Raw genomic sequence first — 24,709 nt, 5'->3', positions numbered from 1 at the left:
TGGGTGTAGTTGAAGAAGGATGTTGAAGACGGAGCTGCCAAGCAGGAGGAAAAGAGGAAGACCACAGGGGAGGTTTGGGAATGCAGTGAAGAAGGACATGCGGAGTGTTGATGTGACAGAGGAGGACGCTAGGACAGAATAGTGGTAGATGGAGGCAGGTGAGCCACTGTGGCGAACCCTAAAGAGAGCAGCCAAAAGAAGAAGAAGAGTCTGATGGTTGATTGTTCCTCCAGTTTGGTCCAGACTGGATTATTTCAGTCTGGACAGATTATTTCAGACAATTGATTGCACTGTAGCCAGTTCAAAATCTGCCATTGAGGCCTTTTCATTAGCACAGATTTTTTCAGAATTTGCAGTAAAATCTCTTGTGAATTATATGACTTGTCAAGCTTTTATTTAATACCTACATATTGTCTAACACTATATCCAGGCATTAGAAATAGTGTGTATAACTCTTTGACACTGACTTTAATCACTTAAGACTTTTCTTTAGTTTCATGAGCAGTTTTATCCTCCTCAGTGTATCACTGTGAATTTATACTTATCTAAGGCTAAATAATGCGGGCTGTGAAAGCTACTGTTTTAATTATAGCTATAAATTCATAGGGTCTAAAAGATAGGCTCTCCCAAGTGTACCTAACAGCGGTCCTTTGTGTTCCTACTGCACTCTGACTGCTTTCCTTTGCAAACTGTAAACAAAAGGATCTGTGCTTATAGTTCTTGTGTACTTCTACCACTCAGTACAATTAAACACATTTAGTTTATTGTTTATTTCTCATAGAATTCTCTGATTTCTTGTTGGATCCTCCCTTTGCCATCCCATTTTTTTTTAAATCCTGGAAACGCCCCTCCTGTCGCTTCTCTCCCTGCCTCAGGCTGTCCATGCACAGTTATGCAAGGGTGGGGAAGTCCCAAAGCAGAGCTGTGCCACCAAACTGAAATGACTGCAGATGGAATAACAATCCTCAGGCTAAATGCTAAAATGATGAATTTGGTAGATAATTTGTGCTAAACACCAGCTTCATTACTGAGAGCATTACATGCAAATTTTGGCTTTTGTCCAGTAAAGCCCAATAAAGCTGCTGCTGTCTTGGCCAAAGACTCATAGTACTGCCAATACACCAAGTGCTTTAGATGGTTTTATGATTAAAAAAAAACTGTGGTGTAGAGGAGTTTGACACCTCTATAAATCATACGTTTGACTGATCTGAGACAATGCCGCAGGGCTCTTGGAGGTATAAATGAAGGCGTGTTCCCTGAGGGAGGAAAAAGCAGCTTCTAGATTTTGTGCTTAGATCTGTAAGGTTTGTAAAAGGTGACTTAATTTGAAAAATTACTTGAAAAAGGACTTAAAAGCTGCTTTGCAAGACACAAATGGCTCCTGTGTTAATCATTTTAATTTTTCAACTTAGTGGAGAAAGAAAAAGAAAATAAAGACTCAGGCTTCCTGTTCAGAATAGCTGACTGTATTTATATTTTGATGCCCTGCCTACAGCATAAAGCCCCTTTTCCTTGCACAGACTGCATGGGATGCATTGGATAAACTATCACATTACAGTTCAGATGTTACAGTTTTCAGTGTTTGATTCCATAAAAAAATCAGTAAATATCCTTAAATATCTCCCACCTTCCTTTGTCTCCTTAGCTCACTGGTTTTCTGTCTGCACTTTGCTCTTACAGGAATATTTTGTGGTCAAAGGACTTTTCTTCCTTGTAAGTTTCATGAGATGATGCAGCTCTCATTGACAGTTTCCTGCCAGTAAGTGCACCATCAAGATATCCTGCTGATCTCTGTACTTTTGCTAGAAGTCGTCTCCACATACCATTAGTCTTCTTGTAAAAGCAGCAGGTAGAAAGCAGAGTTTTCGCCCCAAGATTCACCTAAAAATCATGTTGTTAATCCTGTGACACTTTGTATAATATTACAGGCTATAAAGGGAATATTCTCCATGCAGCTTCACTTATTTCAAGAATTTCAGATTTTTTCTTTTAATGTATGATAGCAGAGATGAAAAAAAGCCAATTTTTCTGTATTTTTACTGTTTTCAGACATAATCCACCAGCTTGTACCACATGACTGGTGATGTCAGCCAAGGCAGAGTCAAGGCTGCGAACCTGTAGACAAAATGGTGTTTGTGCGTCCGTCCAGCAGAGTGAGCATGTGTGGGCTCCAGGCTAAAGTGGGGAAGTGAAGGGGGAGAAACGGGGGGAGAGAAAAAACAGGCAGTTAAACAAATGAAAATAAATCAGCGCATTTATTATTTTTATAGCCCAGCGTGTATTTTTTTTCTCTCTCTCTCTCTCCTCAGCATATGTATTTATAAAGTTCAGCAGCCATATGAGAAATTAGCCTCTGTATTCACCGGGGTCCTCCCACCCCTCTGTCTTCTTCTCTAATCCGCCCACATGTATCGTCTGAGGAAAAAAATAGTGCAGAAGGTGACGCTCCTCCAAAGGAACAGAGAGAGGCACAAGAGAGGGAAAGGCAAAGAGAGCGAGGTGTCTACAGGCTGCATCTCCACTGAAACATTTGGATGGGGGAGACAGAGGAAGAGCTGAATGGTAGCTACACCCTGCGCCTGGAAGCGTAGAGACACTGTAACAAAGGCTGGCAATTATTTTTGTTTTTGGCAATAACAAAGGTGGGAGAGGGGCTCTGAAATCGAGGGGAAATAGCCAAAAGACAGATTTTTGTTTTTCAGGGGGACTTCTGCTTCATTTCATCCGAAAGACTCATCCCGTGCCATCATCAGCATGACCATAAGCTCTAAGTAACATTCGGCAATAACGCTATCAAAACAAGATTTCCAGCAACAGTCGCGCGCAATCCTATTTCTGATTTATTATAATCGCGTGGAGGAAAAAACCCTCCACAAAAAACAGAAAAAAACCAAACAAACCCCCAAAACAGATCAGCTGAATGCCTGCGAGAAACTGGATACTCTGTGAAATCGTAAGAAAGAGCAATCTAACAAAGAAAACTACATTTTGATTGATCTTTTTAAAGCTTGATGTGCGTGTTTCTGCGCGCACTCGAATCGAACCAGAACCAAAAGCAAGTGAGTATTAACCGTGTCTGTGTATCTGTCTGTATTTTTATGGTGGTTTTATATTCTGCGTTTTATCCGCCTAATATCAAGAGGGTTTTTATTGGCCTGGATTAATAAAAGGCGAAAATACAGCCTCTAACCTGCATTCAACAAGTATCGTGTCTTTCCCACAATATCTGCAAAATATTTCTGTATCCTGTTTCATGTTTTAAAATCAGTACGTGGAGAAATCAGGATATGTTCTGTTCTTTTAATTATTATCTTTTCCTTCTAGCTGCTATAAGAGAAATTCAGTCTGATTTAGTGTTGCCCACTGATATGACGCCTCAGAATTGTTCCATTTTATAATCCCTAACATCCTTCATTGCACAAATGGTGGGTGTTTCCCCATCTACACCACTAGATCAGAGCAGTTTCACGCTTCTGAGAGGAATGTGTGTGTGTGCATCTATGTGTATGTGTGTGTGTGTGTGTATGCATTCCTATCTGCATCATTTTGTCTGTCTGCATGAGTAAATAACTCCATGTGTGTGCTGCTTTTGCGCATTTACAGGCATGCATTTGTCCTACCTGCATGTGCTTTCAGTGTGTGCGTGTTTGTGTGTTTGCTTGTGCATCGTGGCAGCACTGGGTAAGTGTCAAGGCCTGAAATGGAGGTTTGATAAAGGCACTATAGGAGTAGGGTGAGAGGGCTGACACACAAACACACAGAGGAGAAGATGCTGTGAGGACGATATGAAGGGTGGGGGTTACTGGAGTGGAACTACTGGAAGGTTATAGCGTCTCATCTGGGAAGTCTAGCAGGGCAGTTAAATGTCTAGACACGGTCATCTTCTTCTTCTTCCCCCTACAACCCACCACGCCACCACTTCACCTATACTCTGACAATCTGCTTCTGCCACGTTCCGCTGCATTACACACAAAGTCTCTGGTTTCATAATGCCTCTTCTGCTGTCACTTATCCAGCACATGCATTCCTTTTCCTGCCAACTGGCTCCAACGTGCTCTCCCCCTAATGGGAACTCTACATCTTTTCCTCCATTTGCACTCTCTTCTTCTGCCCCCAGCATCCTGCATTATAAATCTACAGCTGGTGCTATTTTTAGATTAAGGGTAACCCAGAAAACACCCCCTTCGATTTTAGCACAAGAAAAAAGGGAAAAAAAGGGGGGAAAAACTCCAGAGACGGTGGCATGCTGTCGGTTGATGTGATTGGCAGAGTAGTGATGGGGCTTGAAAAGGAGGGCGCTGCTGTTTAAGCAATGGGGGGGGGGGGGGGGGGGGGGGGGTAATCTATTTTGAGGCAGTGATTGAATTACTGATCTGTCGTGTCCTGGGTTTAGTGTGTGTGTGTCCCTGCCTCTGACCCTGTCTCTTCTCCGAGACTCTGATGGTTTCTCTCGCTTCCCGTCTTCCGTTATGAAGTTTCCTCCCGTCTTTCATCTGATTTACCACCTGATTGAGCCTAGCCGGTCTTTTACGCCCTCTTTCTTTCCACCACTTGACCTTGAGGTTCACCTCAAGATCAAATTTCATGTCATTTCTTCTCATGCCATCTTGTTTTTATAGCTCTGCTTTAAAACTTCTCGCCCTACTCCCCACCTGCTTAGACTCCCATCTGTGACTTAACCTTGCCCTGCTTTTATGTCTAATTGCTGGATAGTTCACAGGTCAGAAATTAGTCCAGTAATACCTCTTCCCTCGTCCCATTTGTCTGTCTGGCCTCATGTACCACATCGCTGCACTGCTGGATCATAATGGTCCTAATCATGCAGGAAGGGCAGTGTCATTAATTAGGAGGAGACAGGTTTAAATTGCCTAAAAGAGAGACGGGAGGTTTGGGGGATGAAGCTATCTGCTTCTGATGCAAATGCTCCAAGAAAGTTTGAATACTGAAGGATGTTCGCTCAGATTTATCCATGTCCAAAAATAGAGTTCATTCCCGACATGACACACTATCCTGTGCCTTTACCCCCCCTGTGCTCAGTGCTGTTTCAGAATTGTTATGACCTCTCCTTGAAGCACCTCCTCCTCCATCACTCCTCCTTCACCCTACATGCTGTATCACCCAGATCTATCCAAATAGAAAAAAAAAAGTCAGCCCTCATCGTCCTGTAGGCAGAAAAGATTTTAGTCATGGACACTGACTGAGCTTCGGAGCTCTATTACAGGCTTCATTGCAGCCAGTCTATTCCTGAAAATGACTTTATGTATTAATCCCCCCCACATCATTAAAACAAACGTTCCCAGGGATATGTTTCCTTTCCTGAAAAGAAAGGGAGCAGCTGCTGCTGCATGCTTCTGGCTGGGGTGATTGACCAATATGCACAAGGCTCAAGACCCCCCTTGGGGGTGCTGGTGCTGCGGTATTTGTGGATTGGTCAGCCCCCGGGAGATCTACACACTGGTGTTGCTGAGTGGAGGAGATGCCTCCGGTTGATTGGCCATTTCCTTTATGCCTCCTTAATTGATTGGCTCTTTAATTCATGTTCTGGGAATTGGCCACTAGTGAGCTTTGTCATTGTTATTATTATTTTTGATGTGTGGTGCCCGCTTACATCATATTTTTCATTAGATTAAGCTGTCTGAGAGCTGCTCAGAGCCCCGTTTTCTTTGCATACACACCCTTTTTTCTTTTCCTTTTTTTGTTGTTGTTGCTTCCTTTGCATCCATTCATGTAATTCCTGCTATTCATATCTATTCATACTCTACCCAACCCCGTGCCACTATCCAGACACAAACACCCACACACATCTTCTGTTCTCCTGGCAGAAAGAGAGTCAGAGCATGAGGTGCAGTGACAGTGGAAAAGGGGGAGGTGGGGGGAGGACAGAGCGTGGTGTGACACCGCACTAAAAGGGGAGGTGACCGCACTGCTTTTTTACCATGCTGCAGTGCTTCGGTTTCTCCTGCTGGGGTCTCCTCAGCACTGGGGAGTGCGCGAGAGGGGAGAGAGCGAGGGGGGACGAGGAAGGGAGGGAGGGAGGCGATATGGATGGAACAGCGTGAAGCCTTGTGGTTACATCCTTTGATGAGGTAGCTGGTGGGAAAAAAATGGCTGCACACCAGAAACACATACGTAATTTGCGCTGTCTCTCCTCTCTCCCTCGCACACACACGCGCGCATACATAAACATACATTACACACTTGCCTGTAAAGCCTTCCTCTCCCCCCACCCGAGCGGCACATTTGCCATTCAGCTCAGCTGTGTGTCTGTTTTACATCCATACACTGGTTTTCCTTCCTCTGCTCGCCCTCTTTTAATCACTCTGCTGTTTTCATGCGTTTTGCTGGTACTGCAGGACATCTCCCTCCCTCTCCTTCTACACACATGCCTTCACGTACATTCAGGTGCTATCCTGAACCACTGCAAGGTCTTCCTCTCTGTGCTTCTCCTCCTCCTCCCCCACCTGTTTTTGGCTCCTCTCTTTCATTGCCCCACCACTCTTCACTTTGTCCTATACCTTCCCTACCCCTACTTTTTTCCCTCTTCTCCTTCTCCAGCACATCTAAGTGTCTCTCATCTCTTCCCATCTCCCTCTCTGCGATTGGTAATTGTTCTTTTATTTTTTTTGTTGCTTTTTCTGCCAACTGCTCGTTCTGTTCCGCATAGTCAGCACTCCTCCAAATTCCTCTCTTTCCTCCTCCCCTCACTCTCTCTCTCTCTCTCTCTCTCTCTCTCTCTCTAGCATCCCCCCCCCCCCACCCCGGTGCTGCTGCTGGTACCTCACAGTCAATGCATCCCATAATCTCGTGCTCCCTCCCCCTCTTGCTGCAGTGTTTCTGCTAATATATATTAGCGTCAGTGCAGTCTTTGTGCACGAGCATCGCGCGTGCGCTCCTCCTCTCTGAGACCCGTTCTCCATATCTATCTGCAGACGTGATCTCCTGCCCTAAAAGGTTTAGAAAATTAAGTTGCTTTTCGGCTCCAAAATGTGTGTGTGTGTTTTTTCTCAGTCTTTTCATTGTAGCCAGGTGAGCATGTGTGTGTGTGAGTGTGAGTGTACCCCTCCCCTCACTCCCTCCCTCATTCCCCTCTCCTTCTCGCTTTCTTCCCCCTCTGTATGTGTGCAGTGGTGAGGCAGTAGTAGCAGGGTGGCGCAGGACATGGTGGCCAAGGCAGGAAAAGCTGCAGGAGAAAGAAAGTAGTGATGCTGGAGGGGAGGAGAGAGGAGGCGAGGGGATTGTTCCTTCACTTTGCTCCCTCAGCACTCTCCCCCTCCTCCTACTTGCTTCTCCTTCAATTTTTATCCTCTTTCTCGAACCTTTCTCTCTTCTTTCTCTCCATCATTGTTTTTAATAACCGCTGCTTTTTTACTTTCTTCATTTTGCACCTTCTGTAGCCTTACTTCCCCACTTTTAGCCCCCCCCTTCCGTGTGTTTTTGTGCTGCTGCTGTCAGTGCTGAAGGTGCTGATGCTGACTCTTAAAGAGAAGTGCTTACCTCCCCTGTATTAAGATGAACTGAAATGCAAAGCACTCACCTCACCTCTAAACTCTTTACAGGCAATCTTGTCACAATGATGGCAACATTAGCTCAAGTTCAAACTTAAAGGCTTTAACAATTCCCCAAAAGAGTGTGAGAGAGAGCCCAGCTGAGCCCTTTCCCACTTAACCTACACGTTCTGGTACATGAAAGAATGGTTAATGAGAATCAATAGTCCCACCATGTTTAAGTGTGAGGGAACAAAAAGGCATTTAACTGCAGTGACAGGCTTGCGGCTGTCCACGTATAAAATATTCAGAAGTTCAACTATATCCCATGACTGCCTGTGAAGAACACGTCAGGGCACGATGTGTCAAAGTTAAAATGGCAACAACGCAAAAAGTTATTTAAAGGATGGAAGTTTCACAGGGAGTTCACAGAAGCTGCTTCTTAAAAGTTCCTGAGCAGAGAGAGTGAAAGAGTGCCGCTGTCCGTGGTGCTGAAAAATAATCCACCCCACAACACAAGTGTTCTCTGCTGGGAAGCCCCACCGGACAAAGCTGACTGTGGATTAAGATCTTTTTACACTCTCCCTCTCTGACCTCATCACTCCAAACATTCTGTTTGTTGCAGATATTTCTTCAGGCTCTATTTAAAGCATCAAACTAAAAGTACTTTGGCACGATAATGCAGTGCAACTAACAAATTCACAGTTTTTTCTTTCTTTTCTGTCAAGTAAGCAGTTTGAATGCTCCTGCACCCAAAAACAAACCAAAAAACAGCAGAAAAACAAAACTGCAAAGAAGTAAGACTGCCACAGAAAAAAAAACAAAAAACTTAAGGCATCTAACACTTTGATTTGTTTTCTGATCTGTGAACTTAGGATGTATTACTTTAAGTTTTTGTCTCCTGTGCACAGTTAGTGCTTAATCCATGCAGTAGCCTTGATTTTGCTGGATCTTACCTGAGTGTTGCCAAGACACAGGAAACTTTTCCATGGACAACCAAAAAGTTGCTCCTTCAGACAAGAAGAACAGGATTAAACTCTAGCAAAGCGAAAGACACATAGTAAGTGGCATCCCGTGTGAAAGATAGCAAAAAGTAAGAGGGGGAAGGAGAAGGAAAGGATGGAGCCGAAGGAAAGGAAGCTTACTTTGGAAAAGGAGAAAAAGAGAGGAAGAGGTGAGCGAAGTCAAAGACGAGAGAAATGGAAGAGAAGAGAGAATTAGACTGTAGGACTGCAGTGAGTAAATGAAAACAGGGAGGGGGTAGTAGAAAGAACTGGAGAGAAAGACAGAGACGGACAGGTACACTTGAGAAGAAGAAGTGAAGCCCCGATCCCCTTCCTCCAATGAAATGTGATTCCTTTATGCGGAATGTGAGCGCAAGTGAGGAAGACAAAGTGAGGGAGAGAGTCGAACTAGGCAGAGGGTGGGGGGGGGGGAGGGCTACTAAGAGCTTGCAGGAAAGGAGGGGGAGGAGGAGAGTGGTGCATTTCCTTGACTATAAAAAAAAGGTTCACAACATGGATGTGGTGCAGGTACGGCCTTTGCGGCTGCCATCACGTGGCTTTTCTGAAACATCGCGAGCCCCTCTGGATGGCAGAGCAGCCTGTGGGTGAACAATCCGACCTCACCTGGAGTAGAAACAGAGGGAGAGCGCGAGCAAATAACTCTGGCTTTTTACTGCAGCAGAATTCATTCACTTTTATAGAGCACTCTCCTTTGCAATTCCTCCTCCTCCTCCTGCCCCCTTACACACTCTCCTCTACCCCCTTCTTCCATTACTAGAGGAGAGACAATATTACAGTAGCTGTTCGCTGTAAATGCCCCCAGTGAGAGTACTGCATTCACTTTGTCTCTTTTTTCCACCCCTCTCTCCAAAAATCACCCTTTCTCCCTGCTTTGTCCCCCTTCATAAGGTCATTGTCTGAGCCTCGTTCTCCTGATTGTTCTGTCCTTTTTGCCCCTTTGGTGGATTTAAAAAAATGAAAGAAAGAAAAATCGGATTTATGTCCTTTTCCTCTCACCTTTACTTCACTCCCCTCCTCTTATCTATCCCTGCATGCCATCTCACATACACACACACACACACACACACACACACACACACACACACACACACACACACACACACACACACACAGAGTACATGGGAGAGAGAACAGCAGAGAGAGCATCGGCATAACTGTGCGTTGCATGGATCTCAGTGCAGTCGGAGGGGGCTGCAGCAGTGTGTGTAGCACACGCATAGGCTGATTGAGGAGATCTAACATTAGTACGGACACCACACTCTCGGGAGGCAATTAACACACACTCACACACACACACACACACACACACCACCGTGTCAGAGCAGCATTCGTGAGGAAAGGCGGGGGGATAATAAGAAAGATCCCCAGTTCTCCTCTATGTTCACACATGACTCTTTGGTAAAGGAACAGGATTTCTGCATTTGTGCAGGAGGGGTGAAGCTGAGTTGAGTGGCTCAGTTAGAACACTGACTTGAGCATCAACCAGATCAGTATAGAGACCCTAAAGCTACATAGCACAGTAACTCCAGACTGGGATCTGGGATCTTCTCATCACACTGGTGTCAACAGTCAGCCCATATGGTTGCTGACTCATGAATGTGCTCTAAGCCACCTGTTTATTGCTCTGGCATGTTTGTGTGCTCCGGTATGCTGTGCTTAAAAAAAACAAAACAACTTTGCTACCCATCAATTCCATCCCTGCTCTCCTTGTTCCCTCTGCACCTGCACAAGGTCGTCTTCCTCCCTTCCACTGGCTGATTATCAAGTGAATGATTGCACATACAGCTGGCATTAGCGTGTGATTTTTAATGTGTATTGCAATGTTGATAATCCACATCTATTTCTCCCTTCTGCTGAAATTTTCTGCCCTTTTTTCTCTCCCGCAGACTCCTCAGACTCCTCCCTCCTCCTCCTCCCTTCGGTTTCTCTCATCCTCTCCCTCCCCCCGGTCCTCTATGCTCAGTTCGGTGTGTGTATCCTCTTTTAAAGGGCGCAAGGGTGGGAACAAGTCGTCCAACAAAGCATGTTACAGCGCAGACATGACTTGTCCGTCGGAAAGCGAGAAAATCGTGATAAACTGCGGGGGGGTGCGGCATGAGACCTACCGGAGCACCCTAAAAACGTTGCCCGGTACCCGCTTGTCGTGGCTCACCGAGCCGGACGCGTTCAGCAACTTCGACTACGACCCCAAATTAGACGAGTTCTTCTTCGACCGCCACCCGTCGGTGTTTTCCTTCATCCTCAACTATTACCGCACCGGGAAGTTGCACTGTCCCAACGATGTGTGCGGTCCCCTGTTCGAAGAGGAGCTGGCCTTCTGGGGCATCGATGAGACGGACGTGGAGGCTTGTTGCTGGATGAATTACCGGCAGCATCGGGATGCGGAGGAGGCGCTGGATAGCTTCGAGACTCCAGAACCGGACGCGCCAGACGACGACCCGGCGCTGGGTGGTGCGGATGGGGACTTGAAAAGACTGTGCATGCAAGAGGACGCGAGGAAAGCGGGCTGGTGGAAAACCTGGCAACCCAGAATATGGGCACTCTTTGAAGACCCCTATTCCTCCAAATATGCCCGGGTGAGTTACCCACGTCTCTTTCAGAGGGACCAACTTATTTCTGCATAGGCTACTGTTGCATATTCTGACTAATGACATCTCAGAGTACTGCCTGAGTCATGATAAGTTTTAAAAAAAACTTTTTTTTGTCATCCAGTTAACATTACCCGCAAAAGCAGAAAAATCAAGCCCTCGTAATTAAGTGAAGAGTTATGACTGCTGGCGTGTTATTTCCAACAGTATAGCTCGAGTTAAATGTTGGTGTATGTAGACTTACTGCTATTGAATAATTAATGCTGATAGCGCAAGACAAAAAATGGGAAACTATATGTCAGCTGTGTTGGTAAATGGGTATTAGACGAAGTAACAGTGAAGACTGTCAATCACATTTCCACATTTGTCTCGGTATCATGATTTCCATCGTCACATTCTCCTGCTCCAGCAGGTTTAACGCGTATCTGCCTCCGGACGCAGCATCCGCTGCGCCTCCTGCATCCAAACGCCTTCATTAAGTGATGCTTGTCCGTTTGTGATGCACGTCGCTGTGCCGTTTTTCATGTTGGTCGTATTTATTCTGGCACGACGCCGAAAGCAAGCTTTTACGACGTCGAAACGTCAGTGTTGTACTGCATGTCTTTTCACACATTTGCCCTTGGTAGTGCTTCACTCTGCTGATTTTTTTTCTTGTTCCAGTTGAAAGCTACATGCCTTTTACGCACGGTCCTTGTTCCTGTTACGCATAACTTACTCCTGAGCTGGGATAGCCTTTATTGTTTTCATGTGAATAGTTAATGATTTACTTGCTAAAAGCAGCTGTTTAATGGCATTTGATCACACAGGTGTAAGAGTAACAAGTGCCCCCGACTGTGGTTTGATCTGTGGGTTTGTGAAAACAGTTACATTTGGCTTCGGGTCTCCCCCCTCTCACTTAAAGGCATATCCAGCTGTTTGATCACAGCTGCTTTGATTTTGTGTATCGAGAGTTATATTCTGATCATCCTCATCTTGCTCCCTGCTTTTGCTGCTAGTGATATTTTCAGTTTTGAAGGTGTGAAGGCGAGAAACCACTGGTGCTGTGGAATGTATGAATACTGTAGGTCCACATTCTAAACCAGACAGTCGGCAGACACCTGCAGTGGCCAGGCATTCATGCCATCATGCTGAAAATAGCTGAGTGGGGAAAATGTAATCATAAATCACTGCACACTCAGCAATACATACTACATCTACAGTTATCCACAGATGAGACTATACCTTCACTCCCCCTGTTTTCAAAACTCACACATACATTTGCACCTCTTCTGGTGCCAGGTATAGATCTGCATACCTGACTTCAGTTCCCTCCAGAGGAAGAAAAAAGTGGCAGATGGTGACTGACACATAGTCTGGGTTTAGGCCACCTGATCTGCCTCTCTGGACTTGGGATCAGGCAGGAAGTGCTTCTCTAAGAATTGCTCTCAGATTGATTTCTCGCTACTCCAACCCCGTCTACCTCCACTCCATCCCATAGAAACAACTCACCTGGGTAGTTATGTATACAGGAGGGAGACATAGTTTGGATTTACATGCAAATTTGGTCCAAGCAAAAGGAGGCGTCATTTTTGCTGTTGCCATACCTCGGATGCAAGCTACTGTAGCTCCTGTCTAGTTGCTCGAGTGCTGTGTGTTATGCTCTGTATTATGCAATATACAGTTAAACACTACATCTACAGGCAAAGACCACATGAATCATACAAAAACATTCATTCAGCATAATGGCTGCAGTTAGTGGTGTTGGCGATACTACATGGGTGTTAAGGTGCGATTAGTTGGATTCGTTTCAGTGCCTGCAAAACATTGGCTGTATTTGTGGGCGAACGTAGCCCCAGTTTGCTGTGTAGGTCTGATATGCCAGTGCCATACGTCAAACAGCGATGTGACCCAGATCATTCCTTTTTCTATTCCAGCCTTGCTCTTTCTAAAAGTGTCCTGTTCGGTGTGGCAGAACCTTTTTAATCCTGAGGGATCCGAATTACATGTGAAGAGACAGAGATGAAGAAGGGCTGAGAAACAGGGGAAAATAAAGAAAAGAAAATGAGATGCTGATGTGGAAATACAACGAGGCAGATGAGAGAGAGAGACGTAGGGAAGAAGTGGGAGATGAGAGGAAATAAAGAGAGACAGGAGGAGAGACATTACTCTAATGATTTAAAGGGGGTTTGTTTGCATGGCTGTGATGTAACGCGCCAGCAATCAATGTTTTGATCGGAGCGTTCGACACGCACGCGGGGGCTTTTTCTCAATTTCACCTTCATTGCAGGTGATCGTGTGAGGCTAGCTCGTGGATTTACCGTAGTATCACACACACACACTCATGTACAAACACACACATGCTGGTTTTCTCGGTGCTGGCTTTTCTGCTGCAGTAGACGCGGGAGGAAGGAGGGGGAGCACTGGAGAAAAAGAAAAGAGGTGGAGGGGGTGGGAGTGAGAGAGAAATGGAGAAGAGGTGAGATAGTGGAGAGACATCGAGGGAAGAGGGACTGAAGGGGAGCCTGAGAGGGGTACTGACTGGCAGGAGGGGGTGCACTGAAGAAAGAGAGGTGAAAGAGGGGTACTGAGACAAGCAAGGAGGGGGTGACAATCACAGAAAGAAAGACGTTGCACGATGGGGGTGGGGACCCTTGTCTTAGCGTCTTCGATTATCTGTGAAGGCTCGAGCCATCCAATTTTCCTACCCCGACCCTCTTGCCTGCCTATTGATTGATATTTTATTGATCATCCTCTCTCGTTGCCTGTTTGTAATGCAATTCCCTCTTTCTCAATCGGCTCTTAAACTCCGGGTAAGCTCGGGCTCATTCTGCGCCACTGAACACAAACGGTTAACCCATTGACAATTTTTATGGACATATATGTTTCTCTTTGATGAGGTGTTATACAATACAATTTGCATCTGATTTCATTATTGATCCAGGCCTGGGTGACATAGATTTTCCAGTGGAGCTAAGACAGATTTTTGATCTTGGTCTGTTTATTCCCTTTGTTGTTGATGTTTTGAACTCAAGTCTGCTTGAACAGCAGCGATCGCAAAAAAATAAGATATAATCTACTAATACATAGTAATGTTTTGTCAGTGCCATTAATTGTCACTCGACAGATTGAATACATGCTAATGATGAAGACAATAACAGCTGATTCATAATTATTAGTTACCTTAAAAAAATGTATGGTGTAATAACAAATTAAACAGACACTTAAAAAACACGGGACTGATGTTAAAGCCTGGATTAGGGGAGTTAATCTGTATGAATGTGACACCCAGATCAATAACACCACTTAAACATAGATCTCTATAAGAATGTTGAACTAATTATTCTTTGTACTGTTTCAAATATTTTGCTGTGTTTAAAATAATCTACTTTTCAACCTGCTATTAACTGATGGATTACCTGTTATAATCCTGTCATACAGCGCCACTGTCCCACTGGTTTTGCTGTATTTCAGTTACTTCCAGTTTCAAACCAAAAGGGCCCAGTTGCCTTTGTCAGCAGTCTTCTGACAAAACACCATTTGCCGCTCAGCATGTACAAGACGCCCCTTTGGCCCCACCAAATCTGACTTTGTGTGCCTGTATTTGAGTCTTTTTTTGGAAAGGGGGGGGGGGGGGGGGGGGAGAGATTGTCCAGAGCCTACCTCTCCCTGAAGGTCATGTTTTGTGGTTCATTGTTTGCAGTTCTTTTCCACCATGTTCAGTGCTGGAGCGCACAATGCTGTCATAAACACAAATTTGACCTGCCACTATGCCACAGCCTGAGAACAGGTTGTCTCCGGGTAGAAAATGACAGGACTGGACAGAAAATAGACAGAAAGGATGTACTGACAGGCATTTATGTAACCTAAGTTTATGTTGGAGACAATACATCTGAGTTAAGACTCGTCACTAAAAAGCTACGTATGCAAAGACAAAAAAAAAAAGTGTTTTAGTTGTCTAATTTGGCTCATAGACAGCAGTAGTAAAAAGGTCTTTGATAAAGTATTACATCAATTTTCAATAAAGCATGTCGCCCTCTTTTGATTTTAACTGGCAGAGGATTTATACTATATACTGGGTCACTTCTAATTTAGCAGTCTTGTGAGATTTTTTGCACCAGTTCTGTTTGCCCCAGAGCTACACAGCTCCAAATACAGAAACTCCCAATTCTGGTAGGATCTCAATGGAAACTGTGGTGAAGGTGACTGTCTATTGTCTGCAAATTCCTACGGCAAATAACAGCCAGTTCCCTGCCACAATCGGAAAAACCAGCCGATCCAAGCAGAGCAAGAATAGCCAACGGCTTTTAGTGACAATAAAATGATTATTTTTTAAACCGCATTGTCATGTCATCTTAGTAAGAACTCATAAATAACTAAACATAGCAGAAATTAGGCAAATCTGTTTATGTTTCTGGTGCTGAAGAAAAAAAAATATCGGCCCATTTACTGGATTTCTAAATCACCGCATGTCATATCGGTCTTCAAAATCCTGTGTTGGTGGCGGGCCCAGCCTGCAGCTGAAATCCTTTATTAAGCAACAATGAGAAAATTATTTCAAAACTCTTTCAAAACTGGAGCAGTGGGTCTCCTCTGTTCCCAAGTGCTTGCAGAGTGTTGTTAAAAGAAGAAGTGATGTAACACAGCGATAAACATCCCCCTCTCCCAACTTTTTAAGAGTTCTTGCACCATCAAAGTTTAAATGAGCGTTTATTTTCATTAAACCATTTTTTCTCAGAATACTAGAGAAATACTGTGTCTTATTTATTCTGTTTCCATTTAGATAACATGTTTAAATACTTCTCAAATCATTGCATTTTTATTTAATGTGCAGCTTTTTTGGATCCAGAGTTCAGGTTCTACCTTCAGCAGTGGGAGTGATTCCCAATTACTTCCATTCAAACGCAATCCTGCTAAAAAGGCCTATTTTCCCACTTCCATTCTAGATCCCCTCCCTGTGGGCTGCATCTGAAAATAGCAAAGAAAGGGAAAGGAGGCCCTAATTTGATTCTTGATCGCAAATCTATTCTTCCATTACTGGAGAGAGGATAAGACTCTGTGCTTATATGACCATTCAGCAAATAAGCAGAAAAAACCCCACAATTCTCAAAATACCTAAAGCTTTAAGCACGTTATCAAGTTCATTAAGATAAACTGTTTTTTCAGATCAAGTAGAGGCGTGGCATTTATTTAACCTGCCTTTCCTGTGCTTGCAATTGGTAAATATATATTTTGTTCTGTTTCAATTTTCACTGACAAGGTTCTGTACTGCAGGCCTTCTCGTGTTGTGTTTGCATCGACGGAAGTCCCTGTCCCCTCCGTTCGCTGGCTTGTAACTTGAGCTCTCACTGTTGGCGATACATAACTGGATAAATGCTTGATGTTTCATAACAAGGACAGAAGCACGACCTTTGAATAAGCAGACAACACCTGAGAGGGCCAAAAAGAGCCTGATGTGACCTTTGTAGTCATATATATAGGACCGCATACATTGCAGCTGTAAGTAAGCCATCTGAATGCCTACACTTAAATCTGAGGTGTTAGAGGGGAAAAAAAGAGTTGACTAAACTGAATAAATAGTATCAGTTTAACCTTTTTTACCCAAGGCCATGAGTGTCAAATTCATTTTAGTTCATGGCTCGATTTGATCTCAAGTGGGCCAGTAAAACTGCTAATGATACCTTATATAAAACACCTCCACATTTTTCCCTTTCTTCAACTAGTTCATTCTTAAAAAGCTCACATTTATTGAACTGTGCATTAACAAAAACAGATGATAAAAGAGCCCCAGATGCCTTAAGAAACATAACTCTGGTTTATGCTACAGTCACACTACCAAATCCAAGATTATCGTAGCTGTGTGCAAGCAACTTGCAGTCTTGTTCCTTTCTGATGCTTGCTTTGAAGATGGGGACCAGGTCTGCACCCGCTCACAGCCAGCTGCCATTTTCAGAGGGAAATTTTCAAAGTCAAAGCTGTGGGGTCAAGTTCCCAGTTACATGCAGTCTGTGATAAAACAGCATTTAACTTTGATATCTGTTACTGTCTACACAAACAGAAATTCACATTAAACAGAAGCTGATATTAACTGCTTACATTCAGAGTCCAGTCCACCAGGCGACCTGTGTGATCACCTTGATTTTGAAAGTGGTTACTTAGAGGTTGAGCATGCAACACCCTAACCATGTGGGCAAACAGTTGGTCACTGCAACTACGCGTGATCTGTTCCTGAATGCAAACATTTAAAAAAAGATAAATAAATAAAAGAATTTCTGCTTGCGAGGAGGTTTCCATTCTATTTTTACTCCAGAATTACTGATCCATTAGAAGAACAAAACAGTTTGGGACATCTGCCTCTTGTGACATTAGCTATTTTTGCAACTTGTAACACAGGAAATGCGACACAATACATTCCTGCATTTTTCCTGCATTCCTGTGTCCCAATACGTTCCCTAACTTTCTAGAGTTTTCAATGTATATAAAGATGTGCATTTGGCAGGCAGGTTCTGGCCCACAGACCATATGTTTGACACTCATGCTCTAGGCTAGGACAAAATAAGCATGCAATTAAGACACATTTTGGGGAATTTTATTGTCCTTATGCTTATTATTACCAGTCATAAGAGTGAAATTTAAACAGAAACAAACCAACTTTATTGAGTATTATGAATTTTCCTTCAGTTTAATCAAAACTTTAAATAAGAGAATAAGTCGCAACTTTTTATCAACAAGCCCAAATCCAGAATTATTGTACTTATTCTAGAAATCATGACTTCTAACTCTTCTTCAAAAAACCCCAAGCCTTTAAAAAGCAAAAAAAGCATTTGTTGCCCTTTTTTGTAACAGATATAGCCTGGACCCAACAAACAGACCTCCAGGGAGGAAGAGGTTAAGTGAGTAGGTCAAGATTTTGGGAAATATGCTCAGCCCCTGTCTTGCTGAGTGTTAGATGAGACATCTGATACCCCCCTCATGCCTGTACAGTTAATGCTGTGCTGCAGCCAGCAGCTGGTTAGCTTAGCTGTGCATCGAGGCTGAAAACAGATGGAAACAGTTAGGCCGGGTCTGAGTAATAAATACTAGCAAATTCTGAATGTCACTTAATAACACATTCTGTGTAACCTGCACAAAAATCGAAGTGTAACAACACTGATTTTAAATCTTTCAGCTGTTATGTTAGCTATGTCTTAGCCAGGACCAGTGACTATCTGAAGGCTCTGCTGGTTGCCTGGCAACTGCTCCGAGCCAGGAACTAGACTGACACATAACCCTCTGAAAACTGTGAATTGCTTCTTATACACTTGGCCTTGTACAGCTTACACAAATGGGACAATATTGGTGACTTTTGCATGTTTTGGCATGCTCATTTCGTTACGTTTGGGACTGAAAGAGGTTAGCTGTCTCTAAGTTAAGGTTACGGCTGGTGCTGCAGGCTGCAGCAACATATTTATCCAACACACATGAAAGCAGTATCAATCTCTCCGCTCTTGGCAGCGAAAACAAATAAGGGTATTTGCCAAAATGTCAAACTACAGACACGGCATCATATTTCAGGCAGAAGCATTAAGCACTTCTAATACATTCCCGCTCTTTATGCCTGTCTCAGCCGTCTCCCTCCTTCACCTCGGCCTTGGTCCATTTAGCCATCCTGGTTAAGTGCTGAATCAGCACTCTTCAGGACTGCACACACAATTAGTTCAACATAGTGGCAATTTTGCTCTTGCGCTCTCTGGGATTGGAAACATTCAGAACAGTGGCGTGGAGGAGAGCTCGCACGGTGCCAGAGCCGATTACAGTGGTAGGAGTCTGAATTCCCTAAATGGGGCAAGTCTTGTCAAATCGTGCAAAGGAGCGATGTGCTCTGTACTGTAGTGATCACACAAACTGCTACATTCACATGTATGAGTAAACAAAGGAGTACACCGTGTGCACATACTGGCAGGAGAAAAAAAAACGTTTTAATTGCATGCTGAATCAAAAGTCCTTTCACAGCGTAAAGGCAGTCAATAATTCATAAACGATATCCAGCAGTGTCTGGAGAAAGTCTTAGTGTGGTAGAGAAACACGCTATCCATTTCTATTATGGCACGCATGTTCCATTTGACTCCCTCAAACACCTGGCCGGACATACATCATTCTGAGCACGCTCACATGTACACATTGGCCTGTACACTGTAAGGGTAGCTGCCCATAAACCGGTCAGCTGAGTGTGCGCACTTAGAGCACACTGATAAATCACTTCATGCCTCCGCACGTCATCCTGCGGATCACTCTCACTCACGTGTGGATAAAGCGTTAAACAAACTGAATGTTAGTTTGCTATTAAATTAAACCAAAAAAAAGGCTTCCCATAATCACACAAGGGTGGAATTAATCAATATTTTTATTAAGACTATTTTTTGTCTGAATGATAGAAATGATAGAAATCAGAGAAATACAGCAAATTATTACATTTGAGAAGATAGTAGCATTCAAATATTAATTTTAACAACTGTATTTTATCATGATATACTTTACTACCCTCAAGAAATATATACCATAACTCTGGATGCAAAGGAGAACCTGCCACATCTTCTAAAGTCTCGAGGGGCAAATTATATTTTGTGTCCTCTCTCCTGAGAGTAGAGCCTGCAGAATGTGCCTAGAGTGGAGGTCGGCAGCCATTGGGATGCAACCCAAAGAGATTCAAGATTCAGGTTAGGATAACTTACAAAATATTCCCAACCAGTTCAGTTTTGGAATTTAATGTAATTATGATTATTTAATTGTAATTATTGTAGAATTACCTAAAGGAACAGTTTATTATCAAATACCTTTTGTGCTGATATTCAGCGTGTGGTTAATAAGGCGTATGCTTTTACAGTAACAGGTTTGCGTCTTGGCTCGGTTCACCACACTTACGTGGCACTTAGACACTCACACTGGATCCCTGCTCATTCCCTTGGAAAATGACATTAGACGGCGTCACTGGGACAATTCCTGTGTGACCATCTGCTTACTTGCGATCCAAGTGTCCAAGTGGCAGCAGAGGCGATGTGGAGTGTGTGTATATGACCATTTTAAATATAAAGAGGATCTATATAAGCGTGTAAAAGCCTGATTTTGGAGTAGAGTTGGATGGAAATGTGTGCAAACATTTGTTTAGATCAGGAAATTTTCGGAGAAGTTTCCTAGCTTCATTTGTTGTTGTTGTGCTCTATGAGCAGTTTGCATTTGCTCAGATTCCATGATGCGTCTTCTTTTTTTATAAGAGGTGGAATATGGACAAAATAATGAGGCAGACAAGGGAGAGGACAGGAAGCAAGGACAAAGGAGGTTTAGAAAAATAGACCCGCTTTAGAGGCTCAGACAGTACAAGCAGGATAGGAGAGCACGGAGGGAGACTGCAGGGTGAGGAACCAAGAAAAAAAGATCGACTGAGAGAGATTGGAGCTGTGTCGCTAGGAGAAACGGAAATATATGGCAAAAGAGTCTGAACCACATACAGAGCAGACAAGAAGAAACATACATGCTCTCAGTTTATCTCCATGTGGCGCCTTTCTATTTCTTTTTTCCCCCAGCTTAACAGGATTGCAGTGGGAATGAAATGGAGGAGACCTGAATGCTGCAGAGCATGTACGACACTGTGACGTGTCGACTAGAGAGCTGGAGAGTGTGTGTATGTGTGTGCAACAGCTTACCGATTTGACTGTATCATGTCAAGGAGTTGACTCATTCAGGGAATCTCTTGAAACAGAAGTGCGCGTTGTGATTGAATTTTTACCTGAATCAATTCCAAGAGCACTGACCCTTGAAAGTCAGCGTTTCCGGCTCTCAGAAAATAAAACATACGCAAGGATTAACCAGAGCAGAAGCTAATTATATCTCACATCCTGGGTCCAGCCGTCAACGTTCTACTCTTTCATGTCCTCGTGGATTCACAGGGTTTGATAAGCCTGAAAAAGCATCCGTACGAGCGTGGGATGTGGCCACGTGTTTCGCGCGTTTGATAATTCGACATATGTAGCTGTCCTGCTGCACGTGCCACATTTACCAGGCCCATCATTTTCATGCCTCACCTCTCCTGCCCTGCAAATTCCGCAGTGTCCCGTGTTGGGCGGTGGGTGACCCCTTAGTAGGGGCTTTAACTGCATGTTCTTCGCTCTGTGCCACTTTCCCCCACCCGTGTTGTTTATCCTGAGAAAAAAAGCTCAACAATTAATGGAACTTGACTTTCATTTACAGTTTTGGCTTCCATCAATTGTCAACAAAGATAAATGTGATGGAACTGTTCCTGAACAGCATCCGGTTATGCAACACTGGCCTGATTTTGTCTTGTGCTATAAATTTAGACAGCGCCATCTCTGTTAAATCTGTCCTGTTAACTTTTTTTAATCATCAGTGTTGATTTCAGGTAGTTTATTTATATATATTTTTTAAATAAAATGTAAAATTAGGTTTGTGCTGGACTGTTTCCTGACTGGGAGGAGTCTAAGCCGTCTGGCTGCTGGTGGTCACTTCTTACAGTGCTGTGTCGTCTTGAGCAAAAGTTCACCAGGTTTTCTGAAGATTTTTAGTGTTTCTCTTGAGAAATTGGCTACTTTTTCACTCATTTTCAGTTCAGTGCTTCTACCTGACCATTTTCAGAGGAATATTTTTCTGACCTATGAATCCCTCAAGTGTAATATAGTCTCTAAATTCAAGAGATGAACCAGTGTGACAACTCAGCAAATAAGACATTTAGGCTCTTTGTTACCAGCAGCCTGTTGCAGAACTCCATAATTTGTTCCTAATTCTTTACTTGAATCTATGAAAAATAGCAAAGAGAACACTTGTTAGATGCTATTAGATGAAAACTTGGCATATATCTTGGCATTATGTGAAGTGTGTAATTAAACAAAAAGAAATGAGGAAACTGGACAAGTGGGAGGAGAAAGAAAAATTGAAAGCCTATCTGCAGCAGGCAGATGAGTAGTGTAGGAAAGTCATGTCCCTAAACAATAGAAAAATATCCACCAAAGACCAGACACAGGACCTTGGCGGATTCTGCTTTTCACTGAAGACCTGCCAGCAATGGTCTCACTGGAAGGGTGGTTGTCCAGAAGCCATTCTTAAGGAAGGGAAAAGAGGAGAAAAGAATGCGGCATTACACAAGAACTGGACCTAAAAATCAGTGACAACAGGTCTGACTCAATAGAGGTGATTGCTTGTCTCATGTGTGTGCTGTGTGTCTGTGTGCACGTTTGAGGTTATGTGTATAAAAGTGTGTGTATGTTAGTTTGTCTGCCTCGGACTGAGGGTGAGAGAAAGTCATCCCAACGCTTGCTCGTTAGAATTGAACAAGCTTCGTTGTTGCCTTATATAAAGTATGTCCATCTATGTTTGCACATATTTTCACATTTGCATTTGCAAAGCATAAAGAAAAGAGGGACAGCTTAAGACTTGGCAGAGACATGGCAGTTGCTTTGATTATAATTTCTAAAGTGTAGCTTTTAAACTGCAATGTTGGAACGCCACTGTGGCATTAGCTGTATGTCAGTGGACTGGATTCAAAATGATGTAATCGTGGTTCACATGGACATATTTCATAAGCTGCATAAAGTAAACTGACATAAGTCATTCATAGTTCAACAAAAAGAAAACATACAGTTCTGAAAAAAGAGGAAGGCGTGTTTTCTCTTCTCTGATTCAGACTTCATCTCTTGTCACAGTCTCCCACTTCACGTGTCGGTAAAGGGAGCACGCTCTTTTTCCTGACATTTTAGTTTTGGTGTTTCACTCTTTTTTTTCTTCTCTTTTTTCTTTTTGATGATCTTGGACTAAAAGAAACAAAACCATCAATTTCAGTATTGCTCTGCAGCAATGATGATGATGATGGCACAAGTGAAGGCTATTCCCGTTACCCACCCAAGGTTACACTCGCCCTGCACGCTAAGTGGTTACTTTGGAAGTCTCTGAGTGATGGCCGCGGTCGTTCACCTAAGATAATAGATTAATCACCCGATCCCGGTCTGAGCCGCTGCTCAGGTTGCCCTTCAGGAGAGGGTTCTGTATTTCACATCGTTCAAATGTTCATTTTTCATGCCTCATTCATGTTCAGATTTCAGATCATCCTTCAGTGTCTCCTTATCAGTGCTGACTCCGCAGCGGCGGTCCCCCCCCCCTCCATTTGCTTTGCCCTGCTGGGAAAGACTCCACGTTCCACCGCTCCCTGATTGTCATACTAGCAGTAATCAAACAAAAGCCTCGTTAACGAGAAGCAAAATCCTTTACCTGCCTTTATGTATCACTGTCAAGGTCACGCGCCCTTAACTTGATAAACTAAAGCCTTTGATTGGACAATCAGCGTCTGGACCAAATGATCACAATTTGGCTCTTGCTCCTGTATACATTCAGCCCTCTATGCCAGCTGTAGGAGCAGTATTTGGCTTGGTCTTGTCCTTGGTGCCTGAAAGCAGAGGCTAACGCAGTGGTTGTCATGGTGACACAGAGCCAGGCAGGGCTGTGGTAATACTGTAATGATAAAGCTCTTCTGGATGGTGCCGCAGTAAACACAGCGCCACTAGGGTCCCGTTAAGGAAGAGCGCAGCGCACCGCCATGCATGCAAAAATGCCTGTAGGGCTAATATCAGCTCCGACAATCTCTCCTCGGTTATATCGCTTACATTCGTGCACTCCCAGCACCTCCTCCTTCCTCGCTCCCTGTCTCTTTATTGCAATCTCACTCTCCGCTGCCCCTCATTGTCTTCTCTCCTCTTTCCTTTCCTTCTCCTCCACCTCCATTCCTTTGCTCTCCCTTCTTCATTCATCCATCGGAAACACAATCAGCGCTCGCCTTGATCAACTTCCTTTCGCAGTTTCTCTCTCGCTCTCTCAAAGAGGCTCTTTTTTTCATTTGCTCCTCTCTCCATCTTTGACTCCCGCTCTTTTAAATTTATGTTGATGATCTTTCAAAATCTAATTTCGGTGTCTAGAGAGTAAGGAGGAAGGTGGTGGGACGGTGTGGTGGGCTCGATTGGACCTTGAAGGTCATTGTTAGCTTTAATGTAGGGAATTGACCACATTGCACCTGTGCCTGTAAGTGCTACGCACCGAGAGCATCGTCCAGAGTGCACACCTTTACGTTGCTGTGACGACAACAGCGACAAAAAAAAGGGATGGCGGGACAGAACAAAGCGCCCAAGGAGATAAATAAGTGTGAAGTGACAGATTGCTACTCCTCCTTTTATCATCTTCTTCCACTTCTCTCTCTCTGTCTCCCTGCTCATCCCTCTCCATCACTTCAATGCAGTGCTCATGCAGCTACCACTTGCTATCTGTGATCAGCAAGTGTGCGCACACACCTCCTGTGCCCATAGGCTGTTTGTCTCTTTCACATTGTGAGTCATGTCCACACACGCACACGTTTGGTGCCAGGAACTTACACCAACAGATGTATATGCATCGAATGCACGCACAGGCTCTGCAGCTGTGTGCTGCAGGCTGATTTGATGAATAGATTTAAGCAGATTTTATTAATGTTCAAGCAGTTTGAGTGCTTCTCTGTCCCCCTCAGAGCCAGAAAACTCCTGCTTGCCATGTTGATTGAGTAGTATTGATTTGATGTTCGCATCTACTGTGCAATCTACTGTACTCTGCTGCTGTGAATACGGCTCGA

General features: G+C 43.8%; 1 protein-coding gene across 8 annotated transcripts in view; it reads left to right on the top strand.

Annotated features, from left to right (window-relative positions):
- The first annotated feature begins 2,262 nt into the window (after positions 1 to 2,262).
- Positions 2,263 to 24,709, top strand: part of LOC113019273 (potassium voltage-gated channel subfamily C member 1-like) — a 49,884-nt gene continuing 27,437 nt past the window's right edge. For all 8 annotated transcript variants that reach the window (XR_003271995.1, XM_026162869.1, XM_026162868.1 and 5 more), the window contains exons 1-2: positions 2,263 to 3,059; positions 10,396 to 11,085. Coding sequence is in view for 7 of the 8 variants with exons in the window: in XM_026162869.1 (XP_026018654.1) it covers positions 3,012 to 3,059; positions 10,396 to 11,085 (738 nt within the window). In the remaining variant the exon portion in view is untranslated. The remainder of the gene's footprint in view (positions 3,060 to 10,395; positions 11,086 to 24,709) is intronic.

This window comes from Astatotilapia calliptera, chromosome 3, assembly GCF_900246225.1.
Source record: "Astatotilapia calliptera chromosome 3, fAstCal1.2, whole genome shotgun sequence".
NCBI lineage: Eukaryota > Metazoa > Chordata > Actinopteri > Cichliformes > Cichlidae > Astatotilapia > Astatotilapia calliptera.
This window is presented reverse-complemented; position numbering and strand designations above follow the sequence as displayed.